We start from the raw sequence: 15,095 nt of genomic DNA on the forward strand, positions 1-15,095 counted from the left end.
CCCCTTGCTTATGACTTGTGTTTTCTCATCTACAGATTCCCCGAAGCTCTATAAATATAGGGTAATTCAACCTACATAAACAATATCTTATAACCCAACAGGTTCTCATCCTACTGTAACTACTGGCTGTTACTACAAGAGAACATGAGGCATTTCACCAAATTTTTTCCAATGAATTCTTTGTAATACTTTAAAATAAGTGTTATTTCCTAAAAATAATAAACAGGAGGAAGAATGTGCTATCACTAAGTTTGTCCATTCAGTCATGCACTCAATCAACACGTTGATTTTCACTCACACACACTCATTTTTTTCAATAAACACATGTTGGCTTATCCAGCTGCTTGAGGAAATAATATACTTTGTGGATACAGCAAACTCTATGTTCTCTAGTGTTTGTTAAAAATACATTTTCTCCTTAGGGGCGGATGCTTGTTTTCTGTACCTTATCTTTCTTCCCACGATATTCACTTTCTCTCTTGTGAAATTCTTTCAGGCAACAAAAATCAGTCTCAAAATTATAGAATAAATCTTAAACATGATCTTGACTTTTATAACTCATGCCTTATCTTGAGGAAAAGAAGAGTTTGGACTCTTTCCCCCCCCCCCCATACTTCTAAATAGATTAAAATTTATACTATCAATTATATTATAAAAACAATAATTATACTTTCAATTTTAGTGTTCATGAGAGCAACATACAAGTGTGTCATTAGTGGGGAGGATTCAGGAAAAGATTTACACTTTTAAACTTGCATTTCTATTGCTTTTCAGATAAATGAATTACTTCCCAAACAAGGTGAAGTCCACCTGACAAAGAGGCTATGCTGTGCATTCTCTCTGCCAGATTTCACTTGGTCCAGGAGGCAAAATGGTGGGTATGCTTACAACGACATATGCCGCACAGAGTATCATGGTGGTTAAATGGAGACCTGTCCGAAGAAACTAAATAACTGAGTTGAAGGCCGGAGCTTCGTCCACAATCTTCTTACCTGATCTTTAGTCTTCTTTGTTATAAAGCTCCTGACTTCCATAAAAAATGCAAAAAACATTGCAAACCATAAATAGAAACTGATCTGATTCCATAAGAATTGGCATATTTGAGTTACAGGTAGAAAAATGGTCTAATTGAAGACAAACATGAATTTTTGAAATGGAAAATTATAGCTTAAAAATAATTAAACAATAATTTTAACTCAGTATGAGGTTCTGGTACTGAAAATAAAGTGTCGATTCAATTAGTATTTTTAAAATAATTAACTTTATTTTTTCAATCTGTTACTTTTCAACCCAGCAAAGATGTTTAAAAATAATTTTGGTTCTATAATGAACCTACCATCAAACTTTCCCCTGAGTTGAGATGTCCTTTTCAGAGGCCTCTATTTCCATGCAGCAATGTTAATATAGCACAGTTAGGTATTCTTTGTTATAGGAAAGTTTATCAAATGTTCGTTTGAAAATATGTCAACACAGTTCCAAAATTATAATTACATAAAAGAAAGTATAAGCTGGATCCCTCCATCCTGGGCTTTGAAAATACAATATAGATTACGTATTTTCTTAAATCAAAGTGATTTTATCGAGGGACTTGGTGTGGGGCCTAGGACGAGGGCACCACAGCCATCGCGATGACCAGGATGTGAGAGGTCTCCAGCCCAGGGTCAGCAATTACCAAAACAGCCCTGAAACCGCTGTTATTTCAGTGTTTTTAATTGGAGGTGCTCAGTACTTTCCTTTTGGGCAACCTCTGCTTGTTGTTATAGATGATGAAGGGGCTTTAAACGGCCCTCACAAACTTGTAAAACATAACTGCAGGACCATATTTTCCTAACTTCAAAAGAGTAATACAAGGTCTTAGAGAAAAACTGAAATGGGAATTATCCCAGGAAAATGTGGTTATCCTGTATGGCGTCAGTCTGATGGCCTTCAGGTTTATTCTGTAAAATAATGATGCTGAGGTTAATCCCTGTAAAATAAACTCTTCTCAGAAAAATGATGGGACAATATAGAGAAAATCAATAAGAAAAGAAGAAAAACATTTTAAGTTTTTAAAAATAATGAATCTGGCCTATTTTTGTGAAAGGTATGAATATTTTTTTAAAATAAGGAAAAAATAGTTTAAACAGATATTGGTAGACACTTCCAACATAAGACATTGAAATGCAGAACTGATGTGGATCATGTGAGGAAGATTCCCTAAGTTTTCCAAAGGGGCGCCACTACAAACGTCCCGCCCAGGACACGACTTCAGATCATCTGTTTTAAACTTAGCTCCCTCCCCTCAATCATCCATAAGTTTTTGTAAGTTTTGGACCCCATCCTACTACATGAATTTGACCTCTGACATTTGACCTCTTGGCTAGAAACCACCCTGACTTTCAATTTTACCTTTTTCTAAGCCTGTCAGTTCCCATCAGCCCCACCTCATAAAACAGGAGGCTACCTAACCACTTCCGTGAGAAGCAAAGCATAAAACAAAAGGAGCAGCAAGAAAATAATAACAGCCTCCTGAATACCTAGGGTGTGCCAGGCACTGCTCTCAGTGGTCTATTTAATTTATGATTTATTCATTAATTATTTTATTTACGGTTTATTAATAATCAAATTATTTATGAATTTATAAATACATTAATGGATTATTAATTTATTTAATCTTCAAAACAGTACTATAGTTCTACTGTTATCCCCATGATAAAGATTAGCTATCTGAAGTTCAGAGAGGTCTAAGAACTCACCCAAGGAAGCACAAACAGCAGTGGGTGGGGAGCTGGGGTCTGAGCCCACACTACCTGGCTCCACAGCAGACACTCTGGACCACCAAGCTGTGCTAGTACATTTGCAATTCTACTTAGAAATGGTGAGGTAGTAGTCTCTGCAAATCATGTCTAATGTATTACACACACACATATTTACATACATAGCGGTTTATAGCTGTCCATCTAAATAAAAATAGTATTTTTTAATATTTGTTTGGCTTGTTCTATGCAGCAAACTATTTTTTTTAATTTCAAGACTCTTTAAAAAATTCACACATCAAAGGGCAACTGCCAGGTAGGAAATCAAGAGTGGGGATGGCACCAAACACCACTCACTTTATTTACACTGTCTTCTCTCTTGGCATTGCCACTTTATTTCCAATGACCAAATTCTCCTCAGGGAGAGATCCCACTGATTTTACTCGTACCACTGCCTCTCAGGTTTTTAAAAGGGGGAAACAGAACAGATTAAACTGCCAAGAACACGTCCGGGGTGAGGGCTGGAGAAGGGCTGGTCCTCAGCTGCCTAAGTTACCGCATGCATGAAGGATTTTACCATGAGTTTAGCTTCTGTTAGTTAGTATACGCTGCTCCACTATATCTCACAGTTACTACCTAATTAAAACTCTCATGATGAACTGCCAAAATAAACTAAAAGCAGCCATTAGGAAATAAGCAACAGGAAAAAACCCAGCACTACAGAGTGTTCCCACACACACAGAGGATGCTAGACCCACATACAACTCAGGGATGCACAGCCACAGGTGCAAATGACTGAAGGGAATTAGAGAGAGAGCACATCACGCAGCTCCTGTTCTAGTGTAAGTCTCCTAAGGGAAAAGCAAAAGCTTGTGTGTGTGTGTGTGTGTGTGTTTATGCGTGTGTGTATCTTTCCATCCCTAGGCATGCTTGTGTTTACAGAGAGAATCAGAAGAGCAACGGGGCAGAGTGAGAGGGCAAGTTCACAGGCACATTTGAAAATGGATGCACACGGGACCCTCCTTTCTACAAAGATACACTTAGTGATGATTTTTCCATTTTCAGACTCAATTTTTTGTTTACTTTCACATCCACGTGTGTTTTTCAAAGCAACATTTTAAAAATGTGTAATAACTTAGACTTGATTTAAGAATTTGTTCTTGAAATACTCTGGAAAGTTCCAACTATCTTAACATAACAGAAGCACTACTGCAACATATGGCCTTTTTCAAATTAAGGAGACACACGTGCTCATGGAAACACTTGGTTTGATTCTAAATCTCGGTTGAAATTTCTCAACAACCGTCCTCCAGGAGCCAGCACACAACACCACGGGTTTGGATACAGGGCGCTGACATGTCTGGCCCAGCACCTCCCTGGATTACCTAAAAACACCATTATGGCAATTTAAGTATCAACATAAACTGTTAGGGTTGACACCAAGCATAGTGAATTTTCTTTGTTCTTTTTAGTATGTTTTATGTTTTTACGATAGACTTTGATTGAAAGAGGCTGTCATCTTATTTTGGCGAATACACATCAAAAGAGCAGTAAGACTTATAATTAAAAAAAACTCAAAGTTTTACCAACCATCCTGCACCAATATTTCAGCTTTTAGAACTATGCTCTGACTTCCCACATAAGCTCTTCTTGTTTGTATGTTACAAATTATAATTTTATGACATTACATATTAAAAATCATATTTTGATAACTTCTTTATATAAGGGTCTATACATCAATGACATATTTACAGATACATTTTTCCTCGTCTCTAGCACCACAATTGAGTTTTTAATGCCAGAAATATAATTTTTAACTATATGAAAACCAAATATAAATGGATTCCAATAACTTTTGATTCTTTAAACACATCCCCTGCTTGAAAAGTTTTATAAACAATTTGGAATATTCTATTCCTACATTCATTAATCAGGCTACAATGACAGTTTCAGTTTCAATTCTGCCAGGTCCCTACACCAGTCAGTACAAACCTCATGTAGGTTCACTCCCTGGCCCACCCCTAGGATCTGCCTCAACCCTTCCCTCTGACTCCTGCCCCCCTCCCTGCACCCCTCCCTCCCACTCCGGGGTGCCCCAGGGCATCCTCCGCTTCCTGCACTGCAGCCTTGTTTTCCAATGCCTTTGGTGGGCATGATTTCCTTAAAGGAGTTCTTCTGTCCCATTTCTGTAACTTAAATTCTTTTATTTAATTATTGGACATGCATTGAGTGCCCACTATTTCCCAGACCCTGTGCAGGGCATTGCAAATAAGCAAAATAAACCTCCCTGACCTCAAGGAGTTGAGAATCTAGTAAAGGAGGGCAGACACTTAAGCAGCAAGAATTCAAGAAGTCCCTGCTCTGCCCAGGTTCAAGGCTGACCGCTGAGCTGGGTTCTGCTTCAAAGGAGAAAGAACACAAGAACAAGAATCCCACCATCTGCTTATCCAAGACTATTCCCATCATCTGGTGACCTAGATGCCAGTCATTGACATCAGCCCAGATGGAGAGAGGTTCCCCACTATCCTGATGGTACAACCACCCGTATTTGGGTCAACTCTGATCTTTGAAGCCTTTTTCCCCCTTTCTCCACTGGCCTCCCACTGAGGTAAAATGGCTTTGATAAGGAGAGCATAGAGATTCTTGGAGAATGGAAGTTCATCTAATCACCAAGAACTTATCCATCTCTAAAACTCTATGGGTTTCTGATTTTCACGAACCATGCATTTCATTCCGTGAACATACTCTATTTTTAAAGAAATGTTTACATCTCTGTCAATTATTAATAAAAGTCATTTACTGCTTTTCAATTTATATCACTTACTGCCCACAATCACCCAACATAACAGGTACTATTATTACTTCACATACTATCGATAAAGAACCCTAGACAGGTTACCTAACTTGCCTAATATCACACAGTTTGTAAGCAACGGGGCTGGAATTCCAATCCTTGGAGGCCTTACTCCTTGGGTTTTCCCTAAACTGCTGAACTATGCTACCTTTCCCATCAGCATACACAACATCGTGATTTATTCATCATAAAGGTATGGTTAGGGGTGACAGGCCGTGTCAGGGTTCAGAGAGAGTGTGAGTTTTTGCTTTGTGGTTCCCGCTGTGGCTGCTGTGCTGGTGGAAAGTGTGTCTGTGTGTGTCCTTTTCCATTTAGTTTTCCAGTCAGACAGGCTTGGGTCCGACCTTGAGACGATTACATAATAGCATCAACAACTTACTGGCTACTTTCTATACACTCGTCACTGTGCTAAGCGCTTGGCATACACTGCCTCATTAAATTAAATTAAATCTTCATAAAAACTTTGACAAGGAGATAATATTATTCATATTTGAGAGCGGGTGGGACTGCCACTGGGAGAGGATAAGTGACCTTTCCAAGGTCGAACAGCAGAGAGGGAGTGGCAGCCCAGACGGGGCAGGAGGAGGTTGGGCAGACACACCGTGACGGCAGCCAGCCATGGATCAGGCGAGGACGGAATTTGGGAACCAGCGCGCACTGTCAGGGGTTACAACTAACAAGGATCTCTGAGGATGGACGCAGGAGCCATACATCCTGGGTTTGAATCCTCGTGTCCAGTTATGCTGTCTTGGGCAGGTTATTCAACTTCTCTCAGCCTCAGTCTCCTTATCTGTAAGAGTAAAATAATAACACTACAAACCTCGAGGTGTTTTCGTGAAGAATAAATGAGATAATTACTGTAATGGGACTGGAGGTAGCAGTTGACCAATAAATTATAATGAACTAAAGAGATCCTTTTAATTTTGAATAATTCTGATTCAGCAAGCTTTTATTTCCACACAACAAAATAATGAACAGGAACATTTTATTTTTGAAGTGTAAAACCTCCCTAAAAGTATCAAAAATGTCAGCATCTGGGCTCATTCCTAGATCTGTCCTCTCTTTTAGTTGCTCAGAGCAAGTGCAGATCTGTTCTGTTCTTTCTTTCCTACATGGATACGTCTAATGAGGCTGGGAGCTTTGATCTATTTGTTACAACAAAGGAAATATACCAAAAAATACATCATATATTTGACATTTCTCAATATCTATTGTAAAGATTCTGCTCATAGCCCACAAGTCTGGACAGCTCTCAGACTCTCCAGGAGGGACAAGGAATAGATGGGAAAGAGGAAACAGTGGGAATTGAGTTTTACAAGTTGAGTGACTGCAGAAATACTCAGAGATCATTATGATTGGGATGAAGACCTTATTTTGACAACTAGCCTAAGACTTCTAAGACCTTCAGTGAATAAGTACTTCATATTTTTTTGGATATAAGCGTTATAAATTCCTATTCCAAAAGTACTCCAACTATTTTTCAACGTGAACTTCCTAAAAAGAGAACTCAGAGTTTATGTTTTTGGTTTTGTACACATTTTTTATCCTAGGTTCATCTAGGGTCTTGAGTTCATCTTGGACATCCTACAAGGGGACTGGATCACAACTATACCTCCCAAAGAATCACATTAAAAAGGAGCCAAGGTCGGCCCCATGGTGTAGTGGTTAAGTTGGGCGTGTTCTGCTTCAGCAGCCCGGGTTCACAGGTTCGGATCCCGGGTGAGGACCTACACCATTTGTTGGCGGCCATGCTGTGGCGGTAACCCATATACAAAATAGAGGAAGATTGGCCCAGATGTCACCTCAGGGTGAACCTTCCTCAGAGGGGAAAAAAAAAAAAAGGAGCCTACACATGATCCTATTAAATGATGGTAGATACTCAGTAAAGTCAAGGAAAATTTAGATTTTGAAGTAATAATTCTAAGTCAGGCAACCAGAAAGCATTTAATTAATAAATATATCAAATAAGTTCACACAAATATAACGATTGTAGGACAGAGAATGTGCATTCTTCGCACTTTTATGACATCACAAACAGATATCTCTAAAGACGCAAGCTCAGCAATTATTCAACTTTGGAAACATTGAAATTTTCATATTTGGAAACATGGGGGCCAACTAAAAACTTTTGCTTAGGGGCTGGCCCCGTGGCTTAGCAGTTAAGTGCGTGCGCTCCGCTACTGGCGGCCCGGGTTCGGATCCTGGGCGCGCACCGACGCACCGCTTCTCCGGCCATGCTGAAGCCGCGTCCCACATACGGCAACTAGAAGGATGTGCAACTATGACGTACAACTATCTACTGGGGCTTTGGGGGGAAAAAAATTATAAAAAAAAAAATTTTTGCTTAGAAACAGAAAATGAGCTGCCTATATATGCACACAGGTCTAATCTTTTCAATTTTAAGAAGTTAAATTTTCAGAAAATCGCCAAATTTACAAGATCATAAACTGAAATAAATGGCATGCCAGAAATTCTCTACTCTTTTCAAACAAAAATATTTTAATGGTCTTCCACTGTACTTTTCAAAATCATAATATAATGAAAGCCACACTAAAGGCAGAAATAAAAAAGAAATTCTAAAGGCCTCAATCAGACTACATTGCAGAAGTGAGCGCAGGCTTATCAGCCCTGCTGAACACATTTGATACTGAAGAAAATCTCTTCAATGCCTAGAATCCACTCACTGCTCTGCAGACATTGACAAGACGGCCCCTCAAGTGTATTGCAACTACAATAACTAGCACTGCACAAAGGCAAGTGCACGAGATCAGAGTTCAGTAACTTGGATTCTGATCTTGCCTCTGGGCTTAAGAAATTGTGATTATCGGTCCTCCATTTCCTTCCTGCAAAAGGGTCATTCTACTATCTGTTCAACAGATTTTCTATTCAGATAGTTGTTAAGATCTGTATGGCAACACTATTTTACGATATCATGTACCTTTTCTGTATCCCTGAAAAAAGCAATCACTAAACTCTAAATATTACCGTATTGTGTCCTGCTTATGTAAAGTTACTTTGTCCACAAAACATTAAATATAAGGAATACCACTAATTTGTTATGTTCCATTAAAAGATATTTTTAAGTAATTTTAAAGTTTCAAAGTAATTTTATAAATGCCCATAATAAGCTCAATCTATCACTCTATCTTAATATTTAATTAAATCATTTAAAAATTATATGTGTGTACACACACAAAAATATATATATATACACACACATATGCTGTTTCATTTTTTGTCCCAAAGGAATATAAGAATCCTAGATTTAAAAAAAGGGAAAATGCACTCTGTAGGTCAACTTGAGAATAACCCAAACTCCTAGCTTGAGACTGTGCCATACATTTTCAAAAATTTTAAAGTCATTATAAATGTTAAGAATCAAAGCATTAAAATTTCCCTTTTCTGGTTTCTACATATGAAATCAATTACTCAATTTAAAGCACTAAAAAACTTAAAGACATTCTATTCACATATACTTTGAAGTCTAGAGGGAATAAAACTTGGATATTTTCAATCATAAATAAAATACTTTGTTGAACATCTTTTAGTTTTAAAAATAAGCACCCTAAATAAACATTAGCAAAGATAAATCTTAGTTTTCATTTTGTACAGCTATTAGTAAACATTCTTCTTTTTCATTTTTCAAACCTCAGTTACATTTTTGATTATTGAAATGAAAGGGTTTCAAGGTGACAGCTAATAGCCTTGATTCAACTACAGGGACTCAATTAAGAGACTAAATCTGTATTGAAAAGAAAACAGAAGGAAAAAAAAGAAGACACGAATTGACAGTAAGGCCACCCAAGATCTCATACAGAAGAGGTGTCTTAACACCACTTCACAGACTAACGCCTGTGAATGGAGGCAGGGTAAAGAGGAACGGGTACCACCGAAAACAGCTGCCAGGAAAGCTACGCTGCTGAAGAGATGCCCTGTATCGTCCACTCACAGATGCTGCAGTCTCTCTCCCAGCCACATCCACACACACAACTCCCCACAGGTATTACCACACAGGTATTCCTCACCCAGGTTATCTACACACACACAGAGTGATTTTCCCCCCAAAATACGGGAGAGGAATAATCCCCTTAAAAATACTGAAAAAAAAGCCCTAAAAGAAAACAGCCTGCTCCATTTAGAACTCTAAGCAGTCATTTCTGAGAAAGGACAACAACGCATCCTAGCAGTACCATGAGGTGGGCTGCCCTTCCTATCACTTGTGAATTAATTACGGATTTAAGAACTTGCCTTTAAAACATTTGAAGATATATTCATTTAATGTTTCTGGTTTTAAACATTACCAGAGAGGTAAATAAAATACAGGAGTTTGGAAAAATAAATAATTTCTATTTTATTTTTGACTGGATTCTCAAGATTTCTCTGACTAGAGACACAATGTAGATTGTGAAAAAGAAAAAAAGTGCTTCCTAGACTCCAATTCAAAGAACAGAAAAAAATATTTTCAAAAATCTACTCAATGCCAAGTTTAATACAAATAAAGTAGAATAAAAATGTGAATATCACACCAAATTTGTAAAAGACATGTTTTTAATAAGTAGGGTCCCCAATCCAAGACTCATATTTTGGCTCTATCATCAAACCCAGAGCTCCCCGAGGACACTCTTCAGCTCTTAATCTACACTAAATCCACAGCTGTAGGGTTTTTTAGCTTCTAGAACAGCTTCCTGGAGAAATCGGAATCTTACCTTTACACATCTTCGGGAGAGGTTTCCTGGTGCTTTGGAAAGTCCTGAGGTCTATGTCAACAGCCAGTCTCTTGCTCCCAGGTCTTGGGGGCTTGGAGAAATTCCAAGACCTGCTGCTACCACTGAGTGTGGAGGCCAGGAGAGCTTCAGGGTTGCGACAGCAGGGTCGCTCAGCCACAGCCAAAGCTTGGGGAGTCTTAACAACTGAAAGCAAGTGTAGAGAGCAACATGGTACCCAGCATGGGCTCAATCGTAGCAGCAGGGGAGGAATATTCCCGCCCTCCAAGGGTTTAGAGGCAGCCATCAAGGAACCCGAGGCTCTGTCAGTGGACAGGGCTGAGAAAGTCGAGACAGGACCGCACAGCACGAGGTCCTGGGGGAACCAGCACAGTGCTCAGGCACTGCTTGAAAAGAATCACCCCAATTCCCTGGCAGAACACAAGAAGCAGTGGGGAAATGCAACCCAGTACACGGACAGGCCATCCTCGCGCCCATGAGAAAGCCAGAAACACAGCTGAGGGGAGGATGGAGCCCCAGTTCTAGAGAGAAAAGGAAGGGAGACATATTACAGTGCGCCTGCTGGACCGAGGTTAAAATCTGATACGGGACATCGAATCGCTACATCCTGTCATCATAACATTTACATCAAGGGAAGGAAATTTACAAACATAACAAGTCACAGGGTGCTGATTCACAAGGCCACCGAGAGCAAAAGGCAAAGCTGTCCATTATTGGAGGAGAAGACGAAAAGACAGAGAAGGTTAAACCAGCTGATTTTTAAATTGAGAAATTATTTAAACTGCTTTTTAAGTAAATACAACACATGTTTATCAAATACGTCACTTTCTATTATGATCAGATGAGGGAGACCGAAGGGATCCAACGAGTAAGAGAAGAAAAATATGAAGAAAAAGAAGCAAGTGGACAAAGTGTTCAGAGATGAGAAGAGGGAGAGGTAGAAAAAAAGGGAAACAGAGAAGAGGAAGAAGGGAAAGTGTGATTAACCGGGCAGGTTTTAACGCACTGATAAACTGCTCACTAAGATTCCCCTGCATCTGGGCTCCCTAATGTCAGGTTTTCAGTGGAGATGCTTACAGCTTGTTAACCAGTCTTCACAGCTCTTCAGCTGCTCACAAGCCCTCAGGAACACATCTCGAGGAGCCCACTGAATATTAAATATTAAACAGCTACAAGAGACAGACTCTAAGACAATGTTGCTTTAATAAGTTAACAAAATCAAGTCAGAGACTAAATACAAACTCCGTCAGAAATTTAATCATCCCTAATACATACCAAAATAAAAATGATCAGGTTCATTTAGGAACTGTCACTTTTTCAAGACTAGAAGCGAATTAACCATGCATCGTATTTTACACTTGTTTTAGAATTAAATGAGAAGAAACTCTTACTGCCTGACAGCAGTTATGTGTGTCTAACTCTTGACTTCAGGTATTTACTTATATTTTTTTAAAAAATCCAAGTTAAGTAATAATAATCTATTTTACTTCGTGTCAAATAGCTCAAATAATCTTGTGCTGGGAAAGGCTTACTTCCATTCCTCACCTCCAAAGAAAAGCGCGTATATATATATATACACACACAATGTTAATATACTTTGTGTAAGTTTATTAAGATTGTATAAGATTGTATAAGATTGTATATTTGTGTGTGTGTGTATATATATATACACACACAATGTTAATATACTTTGTGTAAGTTTATTAAGATTGTATAAGATTGTATAAGATTGTATATTTGTGTGTGTGTGTATATATATACAATCTTAATAGCATGTGCAATGAAAGCTGCTCTTGCTCAGGCAAACTCTCTTATGCCCAGTAAGTCACTAAAGGTCAGACATTTTTGTAAAATGAAATAACCCTTATACTACAAAATACAAAGTACTGCCTAGGCAGTTAGTAGTTTAAATTTGAGAGAATTGAGATTTTATAAGGGAAGAGGATGAGGAATCTGAATTTCCCATTAAAAATACTTTCATTGTGTAAGCAGTGCCTGAGTTTAGATGTTGGTTTGAACTAAAACTTAAATTTTTTAAAACAAAATCAGTGTCAATACGATAGGTTTGGATAAGGAAAGACTGAATGATCCCCTACTGAAGAAACTAAACGGAAGCTGACTTTTTTTAAATGTAACAGTCTGACTTTAAATAAAATATAAAAAATCAATTACAGTTTGTTTCTCTGACCTATGTTCTCAATCGCACTCATGAAAATCAGTTTCAACAATCTAAACAACAAAAACTAAAACAAAAAAAAATGTGGAAAAGAAGACAAGGGAGTAAATAAATGTCGCCAATGTGAAATGGTAGAGTCCATTCATTTATAAAGCACTTCAGATTATATGGTACATAAGGATTAATTTCAGTGGAAATAGAAAAATTGGTACTGACTTTTTAAAAATAAACATATTGCTCCTAAAGTATCTTACTAAAGTAGTAAGATCAGATCCTGTAAACCAGTGCTCCCCTGTTGCTAATATCACAAGGGAGAAATGTTTGACAGATGTGCTCACAATTGTCTCTCTACAGCTAGTTAGCCTGGCAACACGGTGGGCGCCCAGTAAATCGGTATTGGCTGGATGGCGGTGCCATGTGTGGAAAAGGACTCCTCAAAAAGCGTGTGTGTGTCAGGGTGTGGGGTATGGTCAAATAAAGTTCTTAAGTTAAAATAAAATTAAAGAGGTATCTTCCTGCATGACTTGTCAGAGCCTTTATTATTACACTGTAAATTCCTAAACTTAATTGTCTACCTTTTTTATGGAATATCTATTAACATTAATTATTCTAGGAAAATTTGGTCCACATCTCTATGGAAAACTTAATATTTCTATTTTTTCCAATCTTTTCATGAGAGACACAGGTAAACTATTAATTGGCACATATGCTTGTTATGGTTACAAGGTGGAAGAGATATATATGCATTTCAAATCACATAGTAGGCTTTGTCAAAAATGGCCTTTGCTTTGGGGAAAGAAAATTTTAGAGTAAGAAAATTTTAGAGCGAGAAAAATTGAGATAACTCATTCAGATTATTCACTTTACCAATAAAGAAACTTGCTCAAGGAAACTACCATGTATTAGTACATAAATACAGTAGCAATGAAGTTTCTTTATTACTAATGTCAAAATTCATCCTGTGCAACTCTCTGACTAATATAACCAATATCCTACTAATTTGCTTACATAATTATCTTGAATTGAAAAGAATATTCCTGACAAGACTTATACTTATTAAATAATTTCTTAATTTAAAATTCTATACTGGAGTGCAAAAAGGAGCCACCCAGTTAGAATCAAAAGGAGGAATAATTGCTTTCATATACTGGCAAGTCTTTTTTTTTTAATCATTGTGGGTCAAGTGAAAAACAAGAGTAAAGATTAAGTAGTAACTATGAAGTTACATGGGAAACTACACTCCACATACTAGGTATCTAACAAACTTCAGGACTAGTATTTTCAAGGACTAAAGCTGGGAATAAATAAGAACTTTATTTTGGAACATAAACAGGATCACAGATCACGTCCCTATGGTTAAATCTACAATTCCTCTCTAAAGCGGCGTCCTGATGTTCAGAACGTCAGAGGCCATTTCCCACGGATGCCACCTCAGCCCTCGACAGAGCAGGCCTGCCCCAAAGATGGCTCAGGAAACTGGCTCCCCACTTGCCTTGGTCACTCACCAGCATCGATTAGCCAACTCCATGCTTTATCTTCAACAGATAAGATACGGCTTCTTCTTGCCGGGGTGCCATGAAAAGGATCCAGAAGGTTCCCCTTAAGCAACATCTCCTGAGTGACTGCTGCAGCACCAAGAGTAAAGGATGTGCCAGGTCAGCCACTCCTCCTTCCCAGCAGCATTAGCAGCAGCAGCAGCAGCAGCAGCTGGAGCAGACGGTTTAGACCCAACTCCTTGCAGGACGCTAGCCCAAGCTCTCTTGTTTGCCCGACACGCAGACAGAGCTCACCCGTTTGTTTGCACCTTTCCCACAGGGTGTCAGCATAGGTGTTTTCCTGTGATCATGCTTAAAATCTGCTCCCAAACAAGGTGATAAATATACTGTTACTACGAAATTCTAAGCTTCTAACTCTACGGAAGGTGTTCTTAAAGATCTGCTTTATTATAAGAAAGCCTTGATGAATCCTTTCTAAATTTTCATTCACCCTTTCCACTCCTAATAAGCAGGCGGATTGCCCTAAAATTTCCCGTTAATGATAGAAAGGATGTTACCATAAAAAATAAATGCCATCATGCAATTTTGGTCGTTTCTTTCACAATATTCTATCTGCCTTCTTGGCACAGAATCACTTTTTGCAAACGCTAACGTTTTCATAATTTTTACAACACTTCCAACAGACGGGGAAATATCAGGTCTCATGAACTTCATTTTACAGGAAAAGCAATGACTTCTTTGCTTCTAATAGTTCATCTCCATTTTGATATAACTGATGAGTTGCTTTTCTTTCCTGTGGTATTCACCTGAACGAGTGGCTGGAATATGGCCGGACATCAGAGTCAAGCAGGTATAAAAGTGAACAAAGTGTTTACTTTACTTAACTGACTTATCCAAAGCTAAAATCCTAGAGGTATAAAAAGCATCTAGAGATTTTTTAAAAATTTAAATAGCTCAACAAAGGCTAAGTGAAAAACAGATTATTATTTTCCTAATAAGTAAATATTATTTACTCATTAGAGAAGAATTATAAACACCAATGCATGTGTCCCCTGTACAGCAGAGAATAACAATTCCCATTAGCAAAATGTAAACCCTAAACACACAGAT

General features: G+C 38.2%; 1 protein-coding gene across 13 annotated transcripts in view; it reads right to left on the reverse strand.

The window, feature by feature from the left end:
* Positions 1 to 15,095, reverse strand: part of MBNL1 (muscleblind like splicing regulator 1) — a 195,347-nt gene that overhangs the window by 94,987 nt on the left and 85,265 nt on the right. The window contains exon 1 of one of the 13 annotated variants that reach the window (XM_087430376.1): positions 13,995 to 14,927. The exons of the other annotated variants lie outside the window; for them this stretch is intronic. Coding sequence (XP_087286502.1) covers positions 13,995 to 14,000 — 6 coding nt within the window. The 5' untranslated portion in view covers positions 14,001 to 14,927. Of the gene's footprint in view, positions 1 to 13,994; positions 14,928 to 15,095 lie in introns of those variants that run through there. 13 annotated transcript variants of the gene reach the window in all.

This window comes from Ceratotherium simum, chromosome 5 (genome assembly GCF_057802395.1).
Source record: "Ceratotherium simum simum isolate JZ-2026a chromosome 5, ASM5780239v1, whole genome shotgun sequence".
NCBI classification, from domain to species: domain Eukaryota; kingdom Metazoa; phylum Chordata; class Mammalia; order Perissodactyla; family Rhinocerotidae; genus Ceratotherium; species Ceratotherium simum.